This window comes from Apus apus, chromosome 19 (genome assembly GCF_020740795.1).
Source record: "Apus apus isolate bApuApu2 chromosome 19, bApuApu2.pri.cur, whole genome shotgun sequence".
NCBI classification, from domain to species: domain Eukaryota; kingdom Metazoa; phylum Chordata; class Aves; order Apodiformes; family Apodidae; genus Apus; species Apus apus.
The window spans coordinates 1,413,031-1,437,848 of NC_067300.1; the positions used below are offsets into that span (position 1 = coordinate 1,413,031).

A 24,818-nucleotide genomic window follows, 5' to 3' on the forward strand; every position below is an offset into this window, starting at 1 on the left:
GCCAAAGCAAACACGGGGTCTGGGCTTCCAGAGGGTGCCCCAGGACAGCTCCTGCTCAGGGTGGGCACGGAGCTGAGGGATGGGTCAGAGCTACCTCTGCCCTGTCCTACTCACAAGAGAAAGTGCTCGTGGAAGACAGGGTTTTTGCTGTCTGGCACAGTCTTGGTCTTCTGCCTGCATTTCCAGTCAGCATCGGGCACAATCGACATCTTGATGGAAGAAAACAAACCCTGTGTCAGCACAAGCCCTGGCACCCAGCTGCCACCCCTGCCGCCGCGGGGGCAGGAGGCTGGGACAGCCACTTTCATGGATGGTTAAACCTCAGAGATCCAGCTGAGCCTGAGCTAACGGGTCATTTAGATCACTTCACCCTGTCTGTGTCAAGTTACCACATTACAAAGCTCCTTGGGGCAGGGGAGGGAAGGAGAAGAGCAGGAAAACCAAGGGCTGATGCACACAAATGTCACTGGCTGGTCTCTGACATCCAGTCCCCTCATAGGGGAGATGCTTCCTGTGCTGTGCACACCATGGTGGGAGCATCCTGCAAAGGTGACCCCCAGGAGAGCCTGGAGCCACACTGTGCTGACCACACACTGCTCCCCACCAGCCCTTGGGCACCCAGTGGGATGCTCTTGCAGGGGATGGTTGACACAGCCCTTAGCAGGGCCCTGTCCCTCTGCTTTCCTGGCTCCATGCAGACACTGTGCTGAGAAGACCTGTGAGTCCTCCAGGACTGGGCAAGAGACCAACCACCTCCTTGCAAGATATGGGTGCTCAGCCAGAGCACGACAGAGGAGGGAAGGGAATGAAAAGGAAGATTGAAGCACGCTTGGAAAAGTAAATCTGAAAACCCCAAGGAAACCAAAGCTCCCTGAGAAAAGCCCCAGGAGAACCTACCTTCACATAGGAGTCGCAGGTCTGATACTCCTTTCCTATCAAACCTTTTGCTTCCATGACTGGAAAAGAAACAAAACAGTCAAGCCCCAAAGCAGCACAGAAGGAGGCACCTTCCTACACTGCAGAACACGGGGTGTACCATCCCTGGGGGGGACAAACTCATCTCCAACCCCACAGGATCATGCTCACCCTTCCCCAGTAGCCTGGTCTCCCTGGGCACCCACAACCAGGTGAAGGCATTTATTGTGATTCTTTCCTTTAACTCCAGACTGCTATAAACACAAGCAGCTGTGGGTGAAGCTGGTGGCAGATGCAGCTCAGCATCTGGGTGGCAAATCATGTTTCACTTGCCTGACTTCCCACAGCACCACACTCCCTGCCCTGGAGCCAAACTTGTCATCAAGTTATGAAGGAAGGGCCACATCCTGATGGCAGCAGTGCAGCAGAACCTGGCACTGCACCACTTCCAACAGCTGGGATCCGTGCTCTTCCAGCTGCAGGGATGGAGACAGTGCCTGCACTGTGGAGTCTGGATCACCCCAGATGGGCTGTCAGAGCCAGGCTGAGCTTGCTCTCAACACACCCAGCAAGGCAGCAGTGACCTTCCCTTTGTCAGGTCCAGATACATGTTCCTAAAAACCATGGTCAGTCTGACAGACACCCCAGTGCACGAGAGGAAAGGGGTTCTTCAAGCCCCCCTGGTACTTCACAGAGCAGTTCACAAGGTTCCTCCACAACAGGCTCCACTGAGAGCTTCCTGCTCCAGCCAGACCTGCTGCAAGATGTTGGGGTGGAGAATGGCAAAATAAAGATGGATCTGCCCACAGGAATTGTTACTCTGACCATTTCAAACTCTTTGCTCTTTCCTTGATTCTTTAATCACTGACTTAGACAAAAGAGCTCTGGTAGAAAGAGCTCTGTGCCAGGAGACCCAAACACACACATCTTTGCTGCAGAAACAATCCTAAGGGCTGTTCCCATCTCCAGACAGGTTTTCCCTGAAGAAAAGAGCTGGTTCTAACACTTTCTAAACACAACAAAGCTGCAGAGCTGTTTCCTAAGGACCTGCCTCGTGGTGCAATGGAGCCCATTTCCCAGGTGCTCCATCGCTTCCCTGCAGCAGGGGCCAGGTCAGAGTCTCCAGTGGAACATGCCATGATGTGAGGGACAACAACCCCAGCCTGGGCCAGGTGAAATGCTTATGTTGCATTTCTGGTGTTACAAAAAATGCAACATTTGGAGGTACCTGAACCATTTGGAAATCCTGGCAAAGCTCTCAAAAGCTTTTGGCCAATGCAAAAGACATTTCAGAGGGGACTGAGCATTTCAGATTTCCTTTTCCAAATTACATTTGGAAAATATGTAGAGAGAGTCTTTTTTCTCTTCACAGAGAGTTAAAGAAAAAAAATGTACGAGTGGACACAACACACACTGTGGTCACCCAGAAATGGCCTCAAAGAGCCCCCAGTTGTACTGCTCTACCACAGAGCCGTTCCAAAAGAGCAGCTTGACCAAAGGGCATGGAAGTGCTGTCCCCACCATGGCTCTGGGGCCACCTCACCACACAGCCCATGCTGGTACTCACCATGCAGCACCAAGGTCCTGCCCTGCACCTCGATGGACAGTTTCAGCTGGCCTGGAGGGAAGGAGAAGAGAGACAATGAAGGTGACAGGGCTCACACACCATCCCCAGCACTCAGCAGAGCAGGGACCCCACAGCCCTGAGGCTTGCATGGGGCAACCCCACCCTGCATCCCCAGCCCGGGAACAGGGGTATGGCTGAGGGAGCCAAGGGGAAAGAGGAAACATCTTCTGCTACCAACAAAGTGTTACAGCTCCAGGTGTGAAAAAACATTCCAGGAAAACCCAAATACCTTGGCACAGAGTCAGCTCTGGTGGCAAAGGCAGGAGCCCCGGGCAGAGGGGAGGTGGGAGCCCCAAGATGAAAGGGCTGCCATGGATGGACCAGCCCTTGTCTGACAGAGGGATGGGGAGAGCTCAAATCCTGGCCCAGCCTCAGCTTCCCCTCTGCCTCTCCCCTGAGCTTCTGTGTGGGCAAGGGGCTGTCAGAAGGGGACAGTGGGCCAAGCTGCAGACAACCTGGGTGAAGGTCAAGGACAACCAGTGCCTTTGGTGGCAGGATCCTACTGGCACAGGGTCAGCCTAGGCTGGTCCTGCTGGGGAGACCAGGGCCATGACACTGAGCCACTTTCAGCCACCTGCTGCTGTGGGACCACTCTCACCTCCTTCCCACCTGCCCCACTGCAGGTCTCATCTGCCCAGAGTAGTTTTAGGGACACAGGAAAGCCTTGAAACCCTTTCTCTGACTGTCACATCCAGCAACAGTTTGTTATCCCTGGCACCACCGAGCAGAGAAGACGCAGCAACGAGGACCCAGCGCTGCTCACAGCACAGACCCAGCCTCAGGAACCAACCTGGGGCCAGAGCCCACCCAGAGCCTCCTGCCCTTCCTGGGGATCCCAGGCAGTGTGGGCTGCTGAGCAGACATGCAGCCTCCCAAAGCCAGCAGTCAATGCTTGCCTTAACCTAAGATTAAGGAAGAACAGTTTCAGTCATGTTTTGACACTGAATAACTGTCAGGTGGCCAACAAGGCCAGGAGCAGCCAACCCCCAGGGAAGAGCAATGCTCCACCACCCTGCAGTCCCCCTGCTGCAGAGCCATGGGAAGCTTGGACCAAGTGGGATCCCTGGCTCCCAGAAACACAGCACCTCCAGGGCAGTGCCTGGCTCCCAGCACAACAGCACCCAGAGCTTCTGATTGAGGAGGTGGTGGTAGGGGAGAGCCCTGAGGAGCTATCCAGAAAAAAACATGACTTTGGAGCAGGTCTGGATGGAGATCCCCCTTGCACTGGCTTACCCACAGAATCCACCATCCAGGAGGCCAGACCTGCCTGCCTGGGGTGCCTGGGTCCCCTCTGCCAGGCCTGCCAAGCCTTGCAGGGGACCTGCTGCCCATCACCACCACGAGCAGTGCCAGGAGCACAGCCAAGAGATCAAAGCCACCAACAAGCCAAAAGAGCAGAACTTATCAACAGCACAGGGGAGCCCAGTTCTGCCCCTCAACAGGGCAAGGAATAAAACAGAAGAGAAACAGAGCTCAACGTGCCATGATTTGGTGCCTGGAGCACCAAATCTTTCTTGGAGCAGGAGATAGACCTGACTTATGAAAGGAGGACCCAGGACCTGCCCCACTCCACAGGCAGCCCTCAAGGAGGAGACTTTGCCCAGGTGGATTGGCACAGCAGCCAGAGCCCACCGTGGGACCCAGCAACCCTCCACAGGTGTGCAGAGCCCACCTGTAACCCAGGGCAGCCCAGCAGGCAACACTCCTGCCCATCAGTGCCCTTCAGGCTGCCCGAGGAAGGGAGGACTGGAAGCACAGAGAGGAGGTGGGAAGGATGGAGCCAGGGAAGTTTCAGACAGGGTTCCTCAGGGAACAGACCAGAGAAACTCAGCTCAGCCTTAACATCCTCCTGGGGAATTGCTCTCAGTGTGGACTCTGTGAGCAGGTCCAACTTTTGTGCTCAGGAGTTTGTCTGCTCAGGACAGAGGCAGCTGAAACCCACGCACAACGGCCATGGGAGCTCAGACAGGCTTCTGAACCCAGAAACCACCCTGCAGAGGCACAAGGGAAGATCATCTCCAAAGAAAGAAGGAAAGAGCATCCCAAACACACCTGTGGCTGGTGACAGGCAGTCACCACCTGCAAACACAGTGTCCACAGCAGCAGGAGAGTGCACTGCTCACAGCCTGCTTTGAAGCAGAGCTGAGAACAAAACCCAGCTCTCACACAGCTCCAAACCCAACCTGCAGTTCCCACTGCCTTTTGAAAAGCCTGTGCCAGATCCCTGAGCTCCCACCTCTTCTCTGGAGCTGCAATTTGTGATTTTTAGCACTGCCCTGACCTGCCTGCCAGCTACTGATTCCCAGCATTGAAAACCCAACTGGTGACAGCCCCTGTGCAGGAGCCAGTGCCCAGGAGAACCACACCTGTAAACCCCCTCTGAGCCACGACACAGGTCCCTGGGTTCTGCTCTGCCAGCTGAGTTCCCTACACACTTGCTTTCCCACAAACTAGTGACTCTGCACAAGCCCTAAAATTCACCCACTGTACCAAGACTGGCACCAAGACTCAGCTGATGGTGTTTGCCAGGGTCTGGTGAAACATTCCTGGGGCACAGAGCAGCTGCCAGCGAGCAGGGGGCTCAGGCATGGAGGGCTCTGCCCCACTGATCTCCTTCCCAAGGGGGTCCCCAGGGAACCACAGGTCTGAAATCTGTGTAATTGTTCTGGACCCACCCAATACAGAACAATTCCCAGTGCTCCTGGAGAATTAAAAGACTGAAAGCATCATTAGCACAATGTTTCGTTTAGTCCAAAGCAAAATATCCCATTTTCACCGGTTTTCCTGCTTACAAAACACAACATAATAAACTTGTAAACATCCTTTACAGACTTCTAAACATCTTTCAAATTAGCACCTCATCTTGCAAAAGATCACCCCAGGCTTAGGTTGGAAGGGGCAGGGATACCTTAGGGGATTGTTTAACCTGAAGCAACTCAGAACTCAGATCTCATTCTTCACTCAAAAAACAAACCACTGACAGACAATGTTGAAATCTCTCTCTCCAGCTCACGTGTGCCCATGTGTGCATCTGCATGTCTGGAGCACGTGTGTGTGCAGGTGTGGAAATGCAGGTTTCGTGTGCAGGGAGAGCCAGGTGAGGACGTTACGCCAAGAGCCGGGTGCAGTGAGACAGGGAACGCAGCTGTTGAAGCTGGTACTGATCTACAGCTGTGAGAACATTGTCCCCCTTTCATCATGCCACCCCTTTTGGACCGAGACTTTAACCCTCTGGCCATCTCCAGATCTCTGATGCTGTGGGAACCCTCTTGCTGTTCCACCATGACCATGTAACAACTGCTACAACAGGGAAGCAAAACGCCCCAGTCCAGCCAGGCTTGATGAGGAGTCAGCCCAGTAATGACTGGGCCCGGGGGAGGAGAAAAGCAGCTTTTGTGCTGGGTGACTGGGGAGAGGAAGCGCTACACCCAGCACTGGCCTGGGGACAGCTGGGGCCACTCAGCTCCCAGGGCAGACCATGTGGAAAAAGCTCCTGCACGGGGAGGGTCTGGCTCAGATGGGACCTCACCCTCCATGTGCTGGTGCTGGTGCAGGACCAGTGCCCCCAGCCCCTCTGCCACAGGCTACACCAGAGCCAAAGAGAGGTGGGAGAAAATGGGCAGTTCTGCCTGTTTCAGAAGCACCACAAACTGACCCCTGGTAGAAAGGATTGGTGGAAAAGGTCTTCTCCTTCCCATGAGGAACTGATGACATGTCTCTCTCACTGAACTCCCAAGTGTCTCCAAAGCATATGGTGGGACCAATCACACCCCACAATGGCCCACACCAAAGGGCCCCAAGCCCACTCATGCCAGGGATGCAGTCACTGGTTTGGTACAATTTCAGTTTCCCTGTGGGGTTGGGATCAGAGGTGGAAGCTGCTGCTGGAAAGAGCCAGTCCAGCCTGAGCTGGTGGAAGAGATGTGCTGCACCCACACCTGCACTCGGACAATTGTGACAGCAGGTACATTTTCTCAGATACATGGAGCAACAACCTTCCTCCAGATCTGGATGGGCAGAAACACAACCCCAATCCAGGCAAGTTCTTGGGCTGGATTTCCACCTTGGTCCAAGAGCAGAGATGGGGTCAAAGCAGCATTATCTCCTGGGCAACCTCTGCCAGTGTCTCACCACCCTCACAGGAAAGAATTTCTTCCTATTTGATCTCTATCTCCCCTCTTTAAACTTTAAACTCTTCCCCCTTGTCCCATCACTGCCAACCCTTGTCCCAAGTCCCTCCCCAGCTTTCCTGGAGCCCCTTCAGGCACTGGAAGGTGCTCTAAGGTCTCCCTGGAGCCTTCTCTTCTCCAGGCTGAACACCCCAACTCTCACATCTCTTTGACACATCCCTACCATGAACTAAGGGAAACATCAAGGCCCTGACACAGTTTGTCCAGCTCACCTGTGTTCAGTAAAGGTTAATATAAATTAAAACAGGTGCAGAGAAAGGCCAGAGGGAGGCAAAAGAGCTGAGGGTTCTTCTCACAACAGGACCCACGCACACTCCTGGGTGCACACCACATCACTGAGCAGTGCTCTGCTGGGGTCCCTCTGCAGAGAGGGCACCAGGCCCCATCATCTAGACCCCAGAGGGCCAGGAGGGGTGATTCAAGCTGATGAACAAAGCTGGCACAAGGAGGGCAAAGCTGGACAAGGGAAACATGGGTATGAACAAGCACAAGCTGGTAATCAGACAGGTTCCCACCCTTGAGAGAGGTCTGCCAGGCTAAGGGTGGGGATGCTTGAATGGTGTCCCTTGGGAACAGACTCAGCAGGCAGGAAAATCTGTTCCCTGCTGCTGGTCTCTGGTAAATGAAAAATTTGGCTTTCTCCTCCTTAAACACTTTTCCGTTTTATTTTGGGAAAATGCAGGTTTTGTCCTGGCTGGGACAGCCAAGAATCATCAGCACATACAGCAGGGGAATTCTGACCAGCAGTGACAGGTAACTTCCTGGGTGGGGAGTCCTCACGGGCACATGGCAGAGCACCCTGAGATAACAATCACAGACTGGTTTGGGTTGGAAGGGACCTTCAAGATCATCCAGTCCCACCCCCTGCATGGGCAGGGACACCTCCCACCAGCCCAGGCTGCTCCAAGCCCCATCCAACCTGCCCTTCAACACTGCCAGGGATGGGGCAGCCACAGCTTCCCTGGGCAACCTGGGCCAGGCTCTCACCACCCTCACAAGAAAGAATTTCCTCCTCATGTCCAACCTCAAACTCCCTCTTCCAGTTTTCATCCATCCCCCCTTGTCCTCTCCCTCCCTGCCCTTGTCCCAAGCCCCTCCCCAGCTTTCCTGGAGCCCCTTCAGGCACTGGAAGGTGCTCTCAGGTCTCCCTGGAGCCTTCTCTTCTCCAGGCTGAACACCCCAACTCTCCCAGCCTGGCTCCAGAGCAGAGCTGCTCCAGCCCTGGGATCATGCCCTACACAGCAATCCCAGCTCGTGCCCACCCTGGGGGAACAACGCCAACCGGGTTACTGGGAATGTTGCTGTGTCTGCCTCAGGCCCTGGAGGCCACAGCCTGGTCCCAGGGCACCCCCAGCTCCACGGAGCCACGTACTATTCTGGCTCAGCGAGGCAGAAGCTTTGAGGCTGTCAGTGCCCTCGGGGAGCAGCTCTCCCACCCCTTCCCGCTGCTCCAGCCTTTGGCCACGACCCCCTGCACCCCCCGCGTCACACCGACCTCAGAGACAGCTCCTGGGAACCCCCAAACCTCTTGGGAAGCCCCAAACCTCCTGGGAACCCCCAAACCTCCTGGGTTCTTTATGAATCCCCAAACCCCCCCCCCCCCAGGCACCCTGTGAACCCCCACACCTCCCGGGGCAACCTGTGAACCCCTACAGCCCCCGGGGCACCCCGTGAGCCCCCACAGCCCCCGGGACACCCCGTGAGCCCCCACACCCCCCAGGCACCCTCAGCTCTCCCCGAACGTGCGGAGGCAGAAAGCAGCCCCCGGGGGGAGCCCGGCGGGTGCAGAGCGGGGCCCCGCGCACGCTGCCCGGCTCCACGGCGCTGGAGCAATTAGGACACCTCTAATTAGCAGCGCTGAGGGCAGCGCTCCCTGCCCGGGAATGCCGAGCAGGGCGGGCAGGCGGGATCGCCGCCGGGTTTCCACGGGACACGCGTCCAACCGCCCCGCGTTTGAACGGCGCGGTTCCCATCGCCCCGCCGGGAATCGCTCCTGCCCCGGGAATCGCTCCTGGCCCGGGAATCGCTCCTGCTCCGGGAATCGCTCCTGCCCCGGGAACAGCCCCGGCCCCGGGAATCGCTCCTGCCCCGGGAACAGCCCCGGCCCCGGGAACAGCCCCGGCCCCGGGAACAGCCCCGGCCCCGGGAATCACTCCTGCTCCGGGAACGGCCCCAGGAATCGCTCCTGCCCCGGGAACAGCCCCGGCCCCGGGAATCACTCCTGCTCCGGGAACGGCCCCGGGAACCGCTCCTGCCCCGGGAACTGCTCCTGCCCCGGGAACGGCCCCAGGAATCGCTCCTGCCCCGGGAACGGCCCCGGGAATCGCTCCTGCTCCGGGAATCGCTCCTGCCCCGGCCCAGCTCTGCGGACCCCGGCCCCAGCTCTGCCCCCCGGGCCGCCCCGCCAGGGCACCGGGAACGAGGTCCTGGGAAAAGAGGAAAACGTGTCCGGGCTCCTCTCCCCCGCAGCGCGCCCGGCTGCCGGTGCCCCCTGCCCGCCGCTGCCCCCTGCCCGCCGCTGCCCTCGGGGACCGTCCCGCCGCAGGAAGGCGGAGCAGCAGCGCCCGCGGCTCTTCGGGAAACGGCTGCAGGCAAGGAAAGGCTGCGGGAGGATTGGCCTGGGTGAGACCAGGAAAGGAGGGATGGCAGGGCACGGGTTCCCTGCTTGGCTCTGCCGTGACAAGGGAAGAGGGGCACAGCCCCCAGGGTCGCTCTGCGTGACCCCGGAGCAGCCCTTCCCGCTGCCAGGAGCTGGGCAGGGTCCCACCAGCCCCACAGCTCACCGGGAGGGACCCGGAGCTGAGCACGGAGTGTGGAGGAATGACAGAGAACCCCCAAAGAGAACCCCCTCCCCAAAGGCTGGGCTGTCCCAGTGCTCCGTTTCCCACCCGTGGATCCATGCAGGACCCCACGGGGGACTGACCTCCAGCAGAGTGGACCTGCTCCCACCCCCACATGCTGCAGGAGATGCCACCCTCCATGAGGTCAGTTCCTTGGGGCACTGCTGTGAGCCTGCAGGGTCCGTGACAGTGTTTGGGGGGGGCTGGGGTGTGCCTGGATCTGCCCCACAGGGGATTTCTGGACAAAAGCAGCCAATTCCCAGGCCCTGCCACCCTGGGCCCAGGCAGGGGTGGGCACTGGGAGAGGTCAGCCCTGACAAATGAAGGTCAGGACAGACAGGGGTACAGCCCAGAGCAGGCTCTGAGCAGATGTGCTGCCAGCACAGACAGCTACTGTCACTGCTGTGCAGGCACCTCCATTTCCCAGCCCAAGTCCAGCTGAAGTGATATGAAATATAAACATCACTGACCTCTCTGGGATGAAAAAACACAAGATCTGTACAGTGCTGGACACACAGCCCTGCCATCCTCCCCACACCCCTGCCAGGGCAGAGGCCCAGCTGCCCCACAGCCCCTCCCAGCCCCATCACTTACCTTTCCCCTTCACTCGTGCGTGGCTGATCTTCCTCCTGCTCCTAGATGGTCCCCTCTGCTTCCGTGGGGAGGATAGTACAGCCCCACACTGCCCTTTCATCAGGGCTGGCAGGTGCTCCAGCAACAAGGGACTCTGCCCTGTCCCTGCTGGAGAAAAGAGGAGATGAGCACAGGACACGGCAGGATGGGGAGCTGGGACATGGGGGACAACACAGGCTCCACAGTACCCTTGGGTTTACCTGCCATGGGGGCACGTCTCCACCTTGCCCCAGCCTTCCCCATAATACCACACTGCCAGGTCTCCTGCACAGAGCTTCCCCTGGGCAGCCCTGCACAGATGTGGCACGTGCTAGCAGTGTGGCACATCTGTCCCAGGCCACCCCCCCACTGCCCAGCCCTTCCTGTGTGCAGAGAGGACAGGAGTGATGGCAACTCACCACAGCACAGAGCCATCTCCAGAGGGTCTGGCACACGGCTCAGACACAGCCATGGCCCTTTACATGACACACTCCAAGGGCTCTGCTCAACACTGTTGTGTTTTAAACAGACGGGCAGCTCCATCAGGGCTTCATTAGCCCATAAGCAGCTCTACAGGACACTGGAGGTGCTGCCCTGCCACTGCTGGGTGTCCAGGACAGTCTTGCAAGGCTCAGACACAGTTCCCAGCCCACCACCTGCTCAAGTGCTCTGGCTCAGAGCAGCAGGGAGGCTCTGCACAAGGATTCAGATGGTTTCCCTGTGGCCAGCACCCCACAGACAGCACATCAGCCTCAGCCTGCCCCTCCTCGCCCACAGCCATCAAACCACCACCCAGGAACCTGCCACAGGACAGAGACAGAAGTGCAGAGACCCAGAAATGGGAGTCTTGATGGAGAGGCATCTCCCATCCACAGCACTGAGGCACCAGCACAGCCCAGTAACTCTTCAGGATCAGAAAGATCTCCCCAGACTTCTTCCACAGAGGTGAGCAGGATTAGTGCAGCCCTTATGCAGACCCCCACAGGGCAGTCACTGGTTAATTCCCCGGGGGGGCTGTGGGACAGAGCAGTGTCCCCCCTCCCATGAAAGGGCCATGTCACACACAGACCCTGCCCACAAAAGCAGAAGAGCCTGACCTGTGATCTCAGTGCAAGATTGAGCCCCCCAGAGCCAGGACGTGCCACTCAGCCCCATGACATGGCAGCGTGTACCAGGAGATGTCACCTCACACACTGCCCAGCCCCTCAGGTACCCCAACATGGCCCCCCAGCTCCATCTTCACAGCCCCCAGCTCAGGGGCCTGGCACAGACAGGCAGGCAACATGGAAAGGTTGTTTGATTGCTGGAAAAGCTGCATTTCCCCCAAAAGTTTGGCGCATTCTCTGGCAGGGGTGCTGGTTTGATTCAGCTGAATTTACACCAGTAAAACTGCCTGAAACTGCAGGAAAAGCAACAGAAGGGACATGGAGTGAGCACGGGAGGGAAGGAGGGAGGGATGCTCTCTGGACAGCCCAATCCATCGCTGCCAACAGGCACCTATTGTACCACTGCCATAAATCACAGCCCCTTTGGGGGCTGGACAGACAGATAATGACCCAGCAGCCTCCATAGGCTCCAGGCAAAGAGCTGGGCTCTGTCTGGGCTGCCTGGCCCACTGTGCTCTGCCCTAACCTTGGCAACCCACAGGGGCCTTGAGAAGGGGCCCAGCCAAGCAGCCAGCTAATGCCACTCGCTGGGGTACTTGTCTCCGAAGGTATTTGGAGCCTGTGAAGGCCTAGCAAGACTTCCTGCTGGCAGCTCCCACACCAAGCTCCTGCTCCATGGTGCAAAGTAGCCAGGTGCCTCCTTTATCCCTTCTCCACACAGTGTGGGTGTGAGGCACAAGCTGGGACGCGAGGTGCACGATACGTAGCTCAGTGATTGTCGGAGCAAAAAAGGCCTTGGGCTGCAAGAGTCACCTTCCTTCACCTTCAGGGAAGCCCCCAAGATCCATCCTCATGGATGCCACCAGCAAAGCCTTCAGCTGCGGCAGAGCTCACCAACATCACAGCATCACAGAATGTCCCTGGCTGGAAGAGACCTCCAAGCTCATCCGGTCCAGCCTTAGACCCAACACCACAAGCTCACCACTAAAACAAGTCCCTAAGCACCAGGTCCACATGCCATTTGAATGCCTCCAGAGATGGTGACTCCATCACCACCCTGGGTAAACTATTCCAATGCCTGACAACCCCTTCAGTGAAAAAATGCTTGCTAATACCTAACCTAACCCTCCCCTGGCACAGCCTGCAACCATTCCCTCTGGTCCTACCACACGACACCAGGGAGAAGAGGCTGTCCCCCTCAGATCAGAGATCATCCAAATTGTAACGAGCTGAAACTAGAGGTGTCATATCCTCTACCGTGTCCCAGCTCCATCCACTGACATGCAAGAGAACCCTGGACACCGAGCTGGGGGGGTGAACACCTTCATCCCATCCTCACCTTCCTCCCCTGTCCTCACAGGCAGCACCAGCAACAAATCTGGGAGAGGAACTGAGCCACATGTGTTTATACAAGAGCTTTCTCTTCCTCCCCATAGGGAGGGTCTTGGGGACCCTCATCATCCCAGCCCCGGGGTCTGCAGAGAAGCTTCACAGAGGCTCAAAACCCCTCTCACAGCTCTGTCCTACAGCCAGATTGCAGGTGGAGGTCCCTAGAAGAGGGGCCCTGGGCTGCCTGGGGTCACAGCCATCCCCAACATCCATCTATTCCTCACCACATCCCCCAGAGGCCCAGTTGTTGCCTGAGCATCAGACACAGGTAAGTGGTGTCAAAGCTCCATCCTGGACAACCAGGAACCAGCACACAGGTGGGATGAGCACTGCTCTGGGATACAGGGTAAGTCCTAAGGCACTTCAAAATGTTCCTCCCATCAGGCTTATGAAAAAAATAAATTGTTCCCAATATCCAATCTAAGCCTCTCCTGGCACAAGTTGAGGCCATTTGCTCTTGTCCTGTGTTTTTTTCCTTGGGAGAAGAGACAACCTCCCCTGGCTTCAACCTCCTCTCAGGCAGCTGCAGAGCCAGAAGGTCTCCCTTCACCTCCTTGTCTCCAGGCTGGACTCCCCCAGTTCCTTCAGCCACTTCTCAGGACCATGGCTCATGCTGTTCCTTTCCAGCAGTGCCAAGCCTGCAGCTCTCCTGAGCACACATGGCAAGAGGAGCCTTACATGCCACCCTGTCTCCTAGGAGCTCCCCAGGCTCACACAAAGCCTCCCCTCTGTGTCTTTATTGCAAAATGCTCTCAAGAGGGAAAAGGAAAGACAAACAGGACAGTAATAAAACTCACAGTCTCTCTAATGCAGCCAGCCTCACAAGTTTGGGTCAGAAACTCCCATTAGACAGGGATTTTCCAACTAAATTTTTTTAAAAACTAATAGAAAAGGTCAAGAAGAGTCTCTGTTGGACTCCAGGTTCACAGGAGTCCTACACACTCTGCTCCCAAGGGGCTTGGAGCTGACTGGCTGCAAAACCCACTCCTAACTCTCAAAGCCAGCAGCTTCCAGTCTGTCCCATCCCCCAGCACAAGGCACCAGCAGAGCCCCAGGGCCAGAGCTGGGCTGGGAGATCCAGCCCCTTGCCTCCTCCAAGCACCAGGATCTGGCTGAGTGGTGATAACCCAGCACCTGCACAGCCATAACCTGCCCTTCACCCAGGAGACAGAGCAGCCCTGCAAACCAAGGGAAGGTTGAGCACTCACAGGTCAGCCCGGGCACTTCCAGCTGCTCCATGGCAGGACAGGAACTCGCTCCAGCAACGTCCAAGCACCAGCGTCCCAGGCTCAAGCTGCCACCAGCCCTTGACCTTGGCACCACTGCAAAGAATGGGGGGAAAAACACCTCAAGGGAGCAGAGCTCCAGTACTAGGAAGTTACAAATTAAACGGCATGCCAGGAAGAGGTGGTGGTGGTGGCGTGTGCCCCTTCCCTACTGGTTCCCAACAGCAACGTTCCAGGTCTTCCCTCCTAACATTCAAACCCCTGGGGACTGACCTTACCCTGCATTTCTATTAGAGTTCCCAGCAAACTGCACACTCAGCTGGTTGGCTTGGGAGTTAATGACTTTCCTTTAAAATTTAACACAGTTCCCCGACACAACTTTCAGTTTGCAGCACCAGGAGCTGCCTTTGGCTGGATATTCAAAACCAAACACGTGCTTAGACAGTTATTCCAGGCAACAGGGCAACGTACCCACACAGAAAACCCACAAGGTTGAAGCTGGCCTTGAAACTAAGGAAACTAAATCAGACTGAGAAAAATTACCTGGCTTCCCAGACGATATAGGATGGGAATAGAAAGGGGTTGGGCTGTTTCTGGGCAGTCCTGAGGGCAGATTTGTGGGATTAGCAAAGTGCTGCACAGGGCAGAGTCACAGACCTCAGCTCTTTCCCAGGGGTGGGGTTACTGCAGCCCCTCTGCCCCAGGCCCTACAGCAAGCACTGAGTACAGGGCACAGCTGGGGTGCTCCTGTCCCCCACACCCTCAGCAGGCACAGCTGAACCATTGGCAGGTCCTGACCTCTTCACTCCTGGGACCAATGACAGGACTGGGTAAGTCCCCTGGCAGGAAGCTGAACCAGGGGAGGTTTAGGTTGGGTATCAGGAGAAGGTTTTTCACCCAGAGGGTGGCTGAGCACTGGAACCAGCTCCCCAGGGCAGGGGTCACAGCACCGAGGCTGCCTGAGCTCAAGATGCATTTGGATGATGCTCTCAGGCCCATGGGGTGATTCTTGGGGTGCCCTACACAGGGACAGGAGTTGGACTCGATGATCCTGATGGGTCCCTTCCAACTCAGCATATTCTGTGATTCCCTGAAAAATGCCAATGAGGAACCCAACAGGGATGCAAGATCAATCACTAAATCCCTTTCCAATTAGGAACCCAAGAAAGGTTTCCCCGTTGCAAAGATCTCTTTGGAAACAGCACACCTGCTCTGCTCATCCCAGAGCCTGCATGTCCTGATGGAGCCCAAATCTGCCTGGGACTCCACACTCCTGCAGAATGGCACCTGCTGGGGGGAAAAAATGTTGCTCCAGGGATTCAGCTGGCACTGACCCAGTGTTAGCAAACACCTCACGAGCTGCTCCTGCCCCAGGCATCCGTCCATCCCCTTCTGCAGGGTCTCCCACAGCCAGCACAGCATCTGGGTCACTCTGGTGCCTTGCTGAGGTAGCAGGATCTCTGCCATGTCCAGAGTCTTAGACCTTTGCCCTAGTACCTTTATAGGACTTGACATGTTTGGCTTTTTACACCTACATCTTTGGGTAACAAACTTCCTCGGCTGATCCCTTCTCTAAATCTGTCTGTCCCTTCCCCAGGAAATCACCAGCTGGAATGCACAAAGGGACTAACTCCCACTGCTGACTGGCTGCTGCCCTGCTGAGGCGTTGCCACAAGAGCTCAGGGTGCCCGAGTGCTCTCAGGAAGGTGAAAGCACACGTACTTCTAGGGCAGGCAAAAAAGGATCTGTCACAAATTCCACGTGAGCAGGAGCTGTTACAAACCTCCCCAGCTACTCACAAGGAATGCAGAGCACAGAACAGCCTGCATGCACAGCTACTTGTTCCTGTGCCCATCTTTTAGCAGGACCAGTCTTGCTGAACTCTGAAAACAGTTCATCTTGTCCCTCACCCCTTTCTATTATTCAGGCTGAAACTGTTCAGAGTAAGGCGGCTACGACTGGGCTGTGGGTTGTGTTGGAGTTGCTCCATAGATCAGCTCCTCTCTAGGAGACAATACAGAGAAACAGGGGGGAGAGTGAAAAGCTCTTCGTCTGTTTTCAGCTCTCACAAGATTTTTCAGCTGTCTTGATCGTTCTGTGGTTGCACAAACTGCCTGGCTGCTTCCCTCACCCACCCCACTGGCTGCAGGGGAGACATCCCAGGTGAACCCCAAAGGGATCCCTTTGCAGCACAGTGATGCCTCAGCATCACTCCAGAGATGTCCTGTACTAAACCCCTCCTGCAAGGGCTGGCAGATCCCCCACTGCCACCCTTCACAGCCTGGCAGCAGCCACAGAGGACACTGGCACTCAGAGCAGCCCCTGGGCTCTCCCCAGGTGCCCAGCAGTGTCTGAACTCACTCTCAGAAGGCTGAGAGCAGATCCTGACCCTGCAGCACCAGCAGGTCACAACCATTATTCTTTTTCCTTTTCCCCCGGTGGCATTTGAAGAGCAGGGGCTGGGCACAGCCCTCCTGAGCAGCACTGCACAGACACCTCACAGCCTGTTGTCAACACCTTGTCCTTGGCTTTCCACATCTTCCCAGGCAAGGCCTTTAACACATACACCTGTCCTACAGGCTTTGAACTAAGTGGAAGTCCAGCTCATTACAGCACTACATGACTCATGATGTCCTTCTTCCCCAGGAGCTCCAAACACAGAATCCCAGAATTACTGCAGCTGGAAAAGACCTCTGGGATCATCAAGTCCAGCCTATGACCAGCATCACCACATCTCCATCCCATGGCACTAAGTGCCATCTCCAGCCTTTCCTGGAGCACCTCCAGGGATGGTGCCTCCACCACTTCCCTGGGCAGCCCATTCCAGTGTCTGATCACCCTCTCCATGAGGAAGTGCTTCCTGATATCCAACCTAAACCTCCCCTGGAGCAGCTTCAGGCCAGGCCCTCTGGTCCTGTCACTGGTTGCCTGGGAGAAGAGCCCAACCCCACCTGAGCACAACCTCCCTTCAGGTAGTTGTAAGAGTGAGAAGGTCCCCCCTGAGTCTTCTCCAGGGTAAACAAGCCCAGCTCCCTCAGCCTCTCCCCATAAGACTTTCCCTCAGTTGCAGTGGTGAGGAGCAGCACAGTGAGACATTACAGGCCTCTTAGAGGACATCTGGTCTGAACATCCCGTTGTCCTTTTGCAGCAGCCCTGGGGCCCATCACAACTGATCAAGAGGACAACCCAGGCCAAGCAGAAACACACAAAAATAAACACAGTGGAAGTACAGCAAAAAGTTCAGGATCAAGTGATGAGGTACAGCCTTCCTGGGTGAGGATCACGGAATCACAAAATCATTCTGGTTGGAGAAGACCTTTAAAATCATTGAGTCCAACCATAAACCCAACTGTACCAAGCCCAGTGCTTAAACCATGTTCCCAAGCACCACATCTACAGGTCTCTTAAACACCTCCAGGGATAGTGATTCAACCACCTTCCTGGGCAGCCTGGGCCAGTGTTTAATTACCCTGTCAGAGAATAAATTTATTCTAACATCCAATCTAAACCTCCCCAGGGCAACTTGAGGCCATTTCCTCTTGTTCTATCACTTGTTCCTGGGGAGCAGAGCCCGACCCCCCTGGCTCCAACCTCCTCTCAGGCAGCTGCAGAGCCAGCAGGTCTCCCCTCAGCTCCTTGTGTCCAGGCTGAACCCCCAACTCCCTCAGCTGCTCCTCCTCACCCTTGTGCTCCAGCCCCTTCCCCAGCTCCCCTGCCCTTCCCTGGACACGCTCCAGCCCCTCCATGTCCTTCTTGCTGTGAGGGGCCCAGAACTGAACACAGTACTTGATCTGTGGCCTCACCAGTGCCCAGCACAAGGGAACAACTGGGATTACCTGGAGCAGCTGCTGCCACTCAGACCCCCTGGGGCTGTCTGATCCCTGGGCTTGGGATGCCCAGTCCCTTCTCTCAGCTCCTGCTGCCTCTCCCAGAGCTGGGACCCAACACTGCAGGATCAGCTCTTAACCCCAGCACGTTACTTACTCTGACACCCCTGCCCAGGCTGTTGGTACTTTTGATGTTTGAGACCAACTTAACAACCAGATTTCCACTATCTGAACAGTAATCCTGCTTAGAAGCCAACTACAGACAGGGAACCATGAGGCACTTCAAGAGGGATGCTCTTCTGAGCCTGCAGTGCTGCTGTGGATCACTGGATTCTGACAAATGCTAAGTATTAAGCCATTGCTGATTTATTTTAATGCAATTAAAAAAAATATAATAATCAAGCTGGCTCTTTAAAAATTGTAATGACACTTCTCATAAAAAATGGGTCTCAAGATACCAAAAGAGCTCTTGGGAATCATTATTTTTGCCTTAGTATGGTCTCGTGGATCAAAGTAATTAAGTTATAACAGCTTAAAAAGTTATTGCCTGTCACCTGAGCTGAACTGTGCAGGGTCTGAAGCCACTTGGAACAGCTGAGCTGCTCTACCAGCTGGCACCACACACCTGGGCACTGCTTTCCAGGCCTTCACCCAGGGTCTGGCCATATTCAACCTCTTAGGGAGCCAGTTTAGTTCACTAATTTAGCAGAAAGTCAACTCTTTCTGGCACTGGCACAGCAAAGCAAATTGGCAGGGCAGGTGAAGGGGGGAGATGGAGCTCAAATGCAGCAAATGGCACCAAGGAAAGAGGTAAGTTGCCTTTCTTCTTGGCAGAGCTCTCCATCATCTGGCCTAGCCCTGCTTCTAGTCTGCACAAAGTAAAACATATCAAGGTTCTCCTGCACTTTTGTGGTCAGATCAAGCTAATTTCAAGGAAGGCTGCAGCTCAAAGGGCAGCTGCCTCCTTCCTCTCCCCACAACTGTATGATCCCCACTCCCCTCTTTTGCACAAGCAGGAACACAGAATCTCTCAAGTTGGAACGGATTGCTAAGGATCATTGGGTCCAACTCCCTGCTCCTCACAAGATGACCTACAATTAAATCATATCACTGCCCAGATGCACCCTGAACTCTGACAGGTTTGGTGCCACAACCACTTCCCCAGGGGGCCTGTTCCAGGGACCAGTCACCCCCTCGGTGAGGAACCTCTTCCCAGGAGAACTTAAGAAAATGTAAGGAGAACCCCAGCAGACATCCTGGGCCAGACAAAGGTCTGTGCAGCTCAGGATCCTGCTCCTGACAGTGGCCAGAACGTGATGCCTCAGGGAGAGCACCAGAATAGAGCAGGCACATGAGACATTCCCCCAAAGCAGTTGCCCAGCCCCTAACTATTTTAAATTCAGGGACTTTCCACTACAATAGGGTCAACTTGACTTTACTGTATATTTTACAGCTATAGAAGGAGCTGGATCCCATTTGGGTGGTGACACATCCTTAGTTCAGCCTTAATGTGGCCACTTTAAGCCATCTCTGTGGATTAATTTACATTCTAAATCAATTAGCAGAGCCTGATTATACTGCATATATTGCTGCACAATTATTTTATTCTCTGTAATTAGAAAGGCTCTCCCCTCTCCAAGCTGAAGGTCTCATTTTTACAATGTTATTAGAGAGCATGAGGTTCATCTGTCCAGGTGAGATCATGTCTGACCCTGCTGCAGAGTTCAGGCCTGGAAAAATGGCTTTTTCTGAACCACAATACAAATAGAAGCAAGATTTATAGTGAAACAAATGCAAATGAACAGTATGAAAGTCAAAGCAGAGGTTACCCTACAGGTTTCCTTTTCAAAAGCACTTTCCAAAGTGAATTAGCAAAGTTAACATTAATTTAATAGTCAGTCAACACAGCTGAAAATAGCTCCTTAACTGGTACAAACAATTTGTCCAAGTACCTTTCTTAGGTCAGGTAGGAAAGTCCACTCCATCAGCAGAATTTTAGGCTGGCAATTTTTTTGATAGTCAAAACTGCTGAATTAGTTTATGGTAAAAAAAGGACCCCAGGGAGATGTTTTGATGACAAAACTGCTGTATTTGGAGGCCTTAGTCAGAGATGATCTGACCTGAGAAGACCCGAGGTAGGAAGAGTGTGAGTGACATCTACATGGTAGCAAACTCCACTGGGAACTGGGTTTCTTGCCACAGGGCCTGTTTTGTCTTAAGGGAGAGGAAAGAAGTAATTATTCCAGAGAGCAGAGCTAAGTTTGAGGGCAGATACACTTGAAAATTTAGAAAATATAACGAAAAAGCAAAAGCTTCTTTCCATTTTAAAAGGATACCATTGAGTGCTTAAAAATCATTCTTCTTCTGTAACAAAGAACACAAAACAAACAACAAAACAAGCAGGGCTGCCATGGACAGTCTCCCAGACAAATTTAAACTGGCAAATGCCAGACCTGTAACAACACCCCCCAGCTCAGGAGCCACCCCAACTCGAGCTGTGTCCTTGCCTTCAGCTTTGTGAACATTCAGTCTCTTCCTGTGGTGCTACAAACACTGGTGGCTAATGGGGCACAGGCCTGGAGCACTTGGCTGCTCCCTCTGACTCACCTCCAGCCATGACTTGCTCCCAGGAGCAGCTCAGGGTGGATCCAGGGAGCAGGAATGAGGGGGCAGAGGTGTGAAGTGCCTCACAGGCTGCAGGGGTTAGGAGCACACTTCACAGTTTGCAGGCTGAAGGCCTTGCAGAGCCTTATGTCCACGTTTACTCTTGCAACCCCAGAGCTTTCCCAGCAGATCCCACAGGATTGTTGTTCGTGCCCAGAATGGAGGTTTTGCAGCTCAGAACATCAATTTGCATGTGTACCACCTTCTGGCATGCTTCCTCCCCCATCTGTAGAAGAAGAGTTTTAACCTCTTGCAGCAACAGCCTCATTACTGCAGGACTGGTATCACCCATCACAACACACCTTCAGGAATGATGGAAACAATGCAAGTGTCCCACAGTGACTGCAGGAATAACCTCTACTTTTAATTATTATTTTATTGGTCATGATGATTACAGAATTGTCATGGCTGGAAAGGACCTCTGAGATCACCAAGTCCAACCATCAATACCTCAGTGACTCTGCAGTATCGTTGTCACAGAAGTTATGAAAGATTCAAACCCATCTGTGCTAACAGTGTGTTCTGCACAGCACAAACCCTGCTTGGTCAGCTCCACGTCCACCTCAGCTGGACCAGAAACATAACAGTTTTGCAAAATCTTGAGAAAAACAACCATCAGAGTGTCCACCCTTACTGACAGGCCTTGGTGCAACCCTGATGTCAGTACCTTCTCCTGAGCTTCCTTGAATCAGAGAACATAGAAGAGAAGGTGCTGCAGAGGTGGAAGCAGTCTGGTTGACACCAGGAACATCTCATCTACCACCCTGAAGAGGGGCTGGGGGAAGATGGTTACTATAGTCAGTGCTGGAAAGTCATCTGGGAAAAGTAAAGCAATGCAGGAGGCAGCGCAGGGCGCGCTGCCACGGCGGCTCCGCTTCACAGCCAGAGCTGAGAGCTGAGCAAACAAGAAGGTACCTCGGAGCAGCTGCAGGTTCTCCCATATGCAGACCACACTCCCAGGGCCCAAGTCCCACACACGCATCTCCCACACCAGTGCTTGTCAGGCTGTGTGTGGGACCTGCAGAGCCTCAACCCTTCCTGCTGAGGCCCCGAGGGACACACGAAGGACACCACGATGGCCACTTTGCTGGTCACAGCTGAAGGGCTCTCAACAGCTACAGGAGAGAAGGGCATGTGGCCAGACTCCTGTGGACCTTGAAGTTCTACGAAAGCAAGGATAACCATTCTTTCTTCTTAATTATCTGTCCAGAGGGATCCAGTTCTTGTTGACAGCCAGCAGAAAACCCATTAAGGACAGAACTGCAAGATTTGTCTAGTACTGATTAATCACTTGGTTAAACAGGAGCTCACACCTACAGGCTAGAAAGAAGTCATCAATGGGTACAGAAAGCAAGCTCCAGGCAGCTGATACACAAACCTCACTTATAAGGACTTAACTACAGCAGGTGGCTGAGGTCCAGAGGTGGAATAAAACCATTAGTGGGTGGGGGTTTATGCAAACATGAGGAAAAAATCATGTTGGCAATTGAGCACCTAAATTTAACAAGCCACTGAAACCACCTGCCAAGAAAAATACCACATTCTGTCTTGATGTCAGTCTTCCAAGCTGAATTACTTGAGAGAAGAGAGGCTTTATTAGAACAAACTACTGAGAAAAATTCTGGTGAATCTGGTGAATATACAGCTCAGACTAGACAACCTAATGATCACTTCCAGGTTTAAAAATCTGAGTATCTGTGAATAAATATCTGTGTTCAACTTGACCTGCTGCCTCCTGTGAAATCCAAAAACTGCCTGAACTTCACTAGGACTCCAACTTATCTCAAGACTAAGAATCCTTGCTTCCCTTCTTTAGTGAAAATCAAAATCACACCATAACTTTACATTCCCAATCCAAAAAGGCTCTAAAAATCGAAAGAGTTTGCTAAACAGATCCAAGGGTGTCCCTCCTCAGTTCTCTTTAGTGTATCCCAGCTCTGTGGCTGTTGACAAACAACCACACCACCCACAGTGTCATCCCACTGGCTCACACCTGCAGTCATCACCTTTACAACCACTCCAGAAGGCAGAGGAGGAATTGTGCTCTCATCTCATTGAATACTCTGCAAAACAGAAGATTTGAGCCAATTAACTCAGCAGAAAGGAGAATAGATACAGTGTGAAATAAAGTTAACAGAACAAAGCTGTGGGGGAATCAGGTTGCCTTCAGGTACAGGTACAGCTGAGGTCACAGGTCTGACAACCTGGCCTTAGATCCTGTAGCTCCAGAGCTTTTATACTAAACCAGCTTTCTAGTCCCATTTAGCTGTAAAACATGAAACATGTCAAGTGTGACTTGCAGTGGTCAAGCTTGCTACTGCAAGTCACGTTTCACAGCGGTACAAAGAGCCTGCTGTTGGCAGCACAGGTATGAACCCAGGGAGACAGGAGCAGGGCTTGGCTGAGCCAGCCTGAGCGGGAGCGCAAGATGCACGAGGCAACATTGTCCTCCTGCACCTGATGAAAACACAAATTAATACTTTACTAGATGTACTTCAAGCCTCCAGATCTCTCATTAAAAAAAAAAAGCACAAATTATCTTCCTTGTTTTTATACTAGTGACCAAAGCATCCAAGAAAGAAGAGAGTCTGTCCTATCAGGAAGATACACAGGAGTCAACAGCAAACACCTGGTCTGCTGGTGAGCAGGATTTGGGTTCATCACCTTGGTTCCTGCCTCCTACCCCCTTCACCAGACAGTGACCCGACCCTGCCCCACTGTGTTCTCAAATCACGTTCCAAACAACCTCACCCTCTGGCAAAACAGAAAACAAAACCAGCTGCAGCAGCTTCTGAGAGGTCCCCCAATCACCCCGAGCCACAGCTGCCCCAAAAGATCATCAGCACCATCCCTGGGGGCTCCTGATGGATCCACTGCCCATGGATCATCTCCTGATGGATCCGCTGCCCGTGGATCATCTCCTGATGGATCCACTGCCCATGGACCATCTCCTGATGGATCCGCTGCCCATGGATCATCTCCTGATGGATCCGCTGCCCGTGGATCATCTCCTGATGGATCCGCTGCCCGTGGATCATCTCCTGATGGATCTGCTGCCATCAGTAACGCAGCGCCCGCTGCAGCACCTCACCTCTGAGAGCCATAAAGAGACCACGGAGTTAAGAACAGAAGACATGAGTAGGAGCTAAAAATGAGACTCGAGAGACATGATTTGTACGGGCAGTGACAGTTCCATTAATCCAGTCGCTGGAGCTGGAGCCATCATCAAGCTCTCATGCACACGAGCCTTTCTCCAGGTCCGACCCTGCAAGCCCCAAAGGCTGGGTGCTGTCCCCAGCAGACCATCACGCCTGACACCAACAACAACCTTTACCCTTAGACTGTCTCACCAAGGCCTGGGAGCTGCCCCTGTCACAACAACAGTGCGACTGGGAAACGCTCCACGCGGAGACAAGCAGGGCTGCTCATCGCGAGCCTCAGTTTCCAGCATCCTCTGTGACGAAGCAGCAGATAATCTGCTCCCTGCTTTCACTCTGACCTGACGTGAATTACCCTCAGGAGCCCAGCCGGGGCGGGGGGCAGGGCTGCGGGAGCCCCGCGGGGCACCGCACAGGCCCGGCCCGCACAGCTCCCATCAGCTCGCTCCCCGGGCTCGCCTCCCCGGCTCAGGCTGCCGCGGCACACGCTGCCCGCACCCCCAGCCCCCGCACAAAGCCCTGGTGCCCCGCACAGCCCCGGTGTCCCGCACACAGCCCCGCACAGCCCCGTCCCCTCAGCCCCGGTGCCCCGCACACAGCCCCCTCCCCATACAGCTCCGCACCGCCCCGCACACAGCCCCGTGCAGCCCCGGTGCCCCGCACACAGCCCCCTCCCCTCATCCCCGGTGCCCTGCACAGCCCCCTCTCCTCAGCCCCGGTGCCCCGCAGAGCCCCGGTGTCCCGCACTGCCCCGCATAGCTCCGGTGCCCCGCACACAACCCCGCACAGCCCCGTCCCCTCAGCCCCGGTGCGCCGCACAGCCCCGCACTGCCCCGCACAGCGCCGCACACAGCCCCGGTGCCCCGCACAGCCCCGGTGTCCCGCACACAGCCCCGCCCCCAGCCCCGCACAGCCCCGGTGCCCCGCACAGCCCCGCACAGCCCCGGTGCCCCGCACAGCCCCGCACACAGCCCCGCACAGCCCCGGTGCCCTGCACACAGCCCGGTGCCCCGCCCTCAGCCCCGCCCCCAGCCCCGCACAGCCCCGGTGCCCCACACACAGCCCCGCACAGCCCGGGTGCCCCGCACAGCCCCGCCCCTAGCCCCGCACAGCCCCGGTGCCCCGCACACAGCCCCGCACAGCCCCGGTGCCCCGCACACAGCCCGGTGCCCCGCCCCCAGCCCCACACAGCCCGGGTGCCCCGCACAGCCCCGCCCCCAGCCCCGCACAGCCCCGCCCCCAGCCCCGCCCGCGCCGCGCTGCA

At 55.1% G+C, this 24,818-nt stretch overlaps 1 protein-coding gene across 1 annotated transcript in view; it reads right to left on the reverse strand.

Annotated features, from left to right (window-relative positions):
• Positions 1-14,174, reverse strand: part of RGS3 (regulator of G protein signaling 3) — an 82,405-nt gene extending 68,231 nt beyond the window's left edge. The window contains exons 1-5 of the mRNA XM_051636499.1: positions 13,888-14,174; positions 10,167-10,313; positions 2,483-2,533; positions 898-956; positions 115-209 (exon numbers count right to left, since the gene is read on the reverse strand). Of these exons, the coding sequence (XP_051492459.1) occupies positions 115-209; positions 898-956; positions 2,483-2,533; positions 10,167-10,313; positions 13,888-13,918 (383 nt within the window). The 5' untranslated portion in view covers positions 13,919-14,174. The remainder of the gene's footprint in view (positions 1-114; positions 210-897; positions 957-2,482; positions 2,534-10,166; positions 10,314-13,887) is intronic.
• Between the last annotated feature and the right edge of the window lie 10,644 nt (positions 14,175-24,818).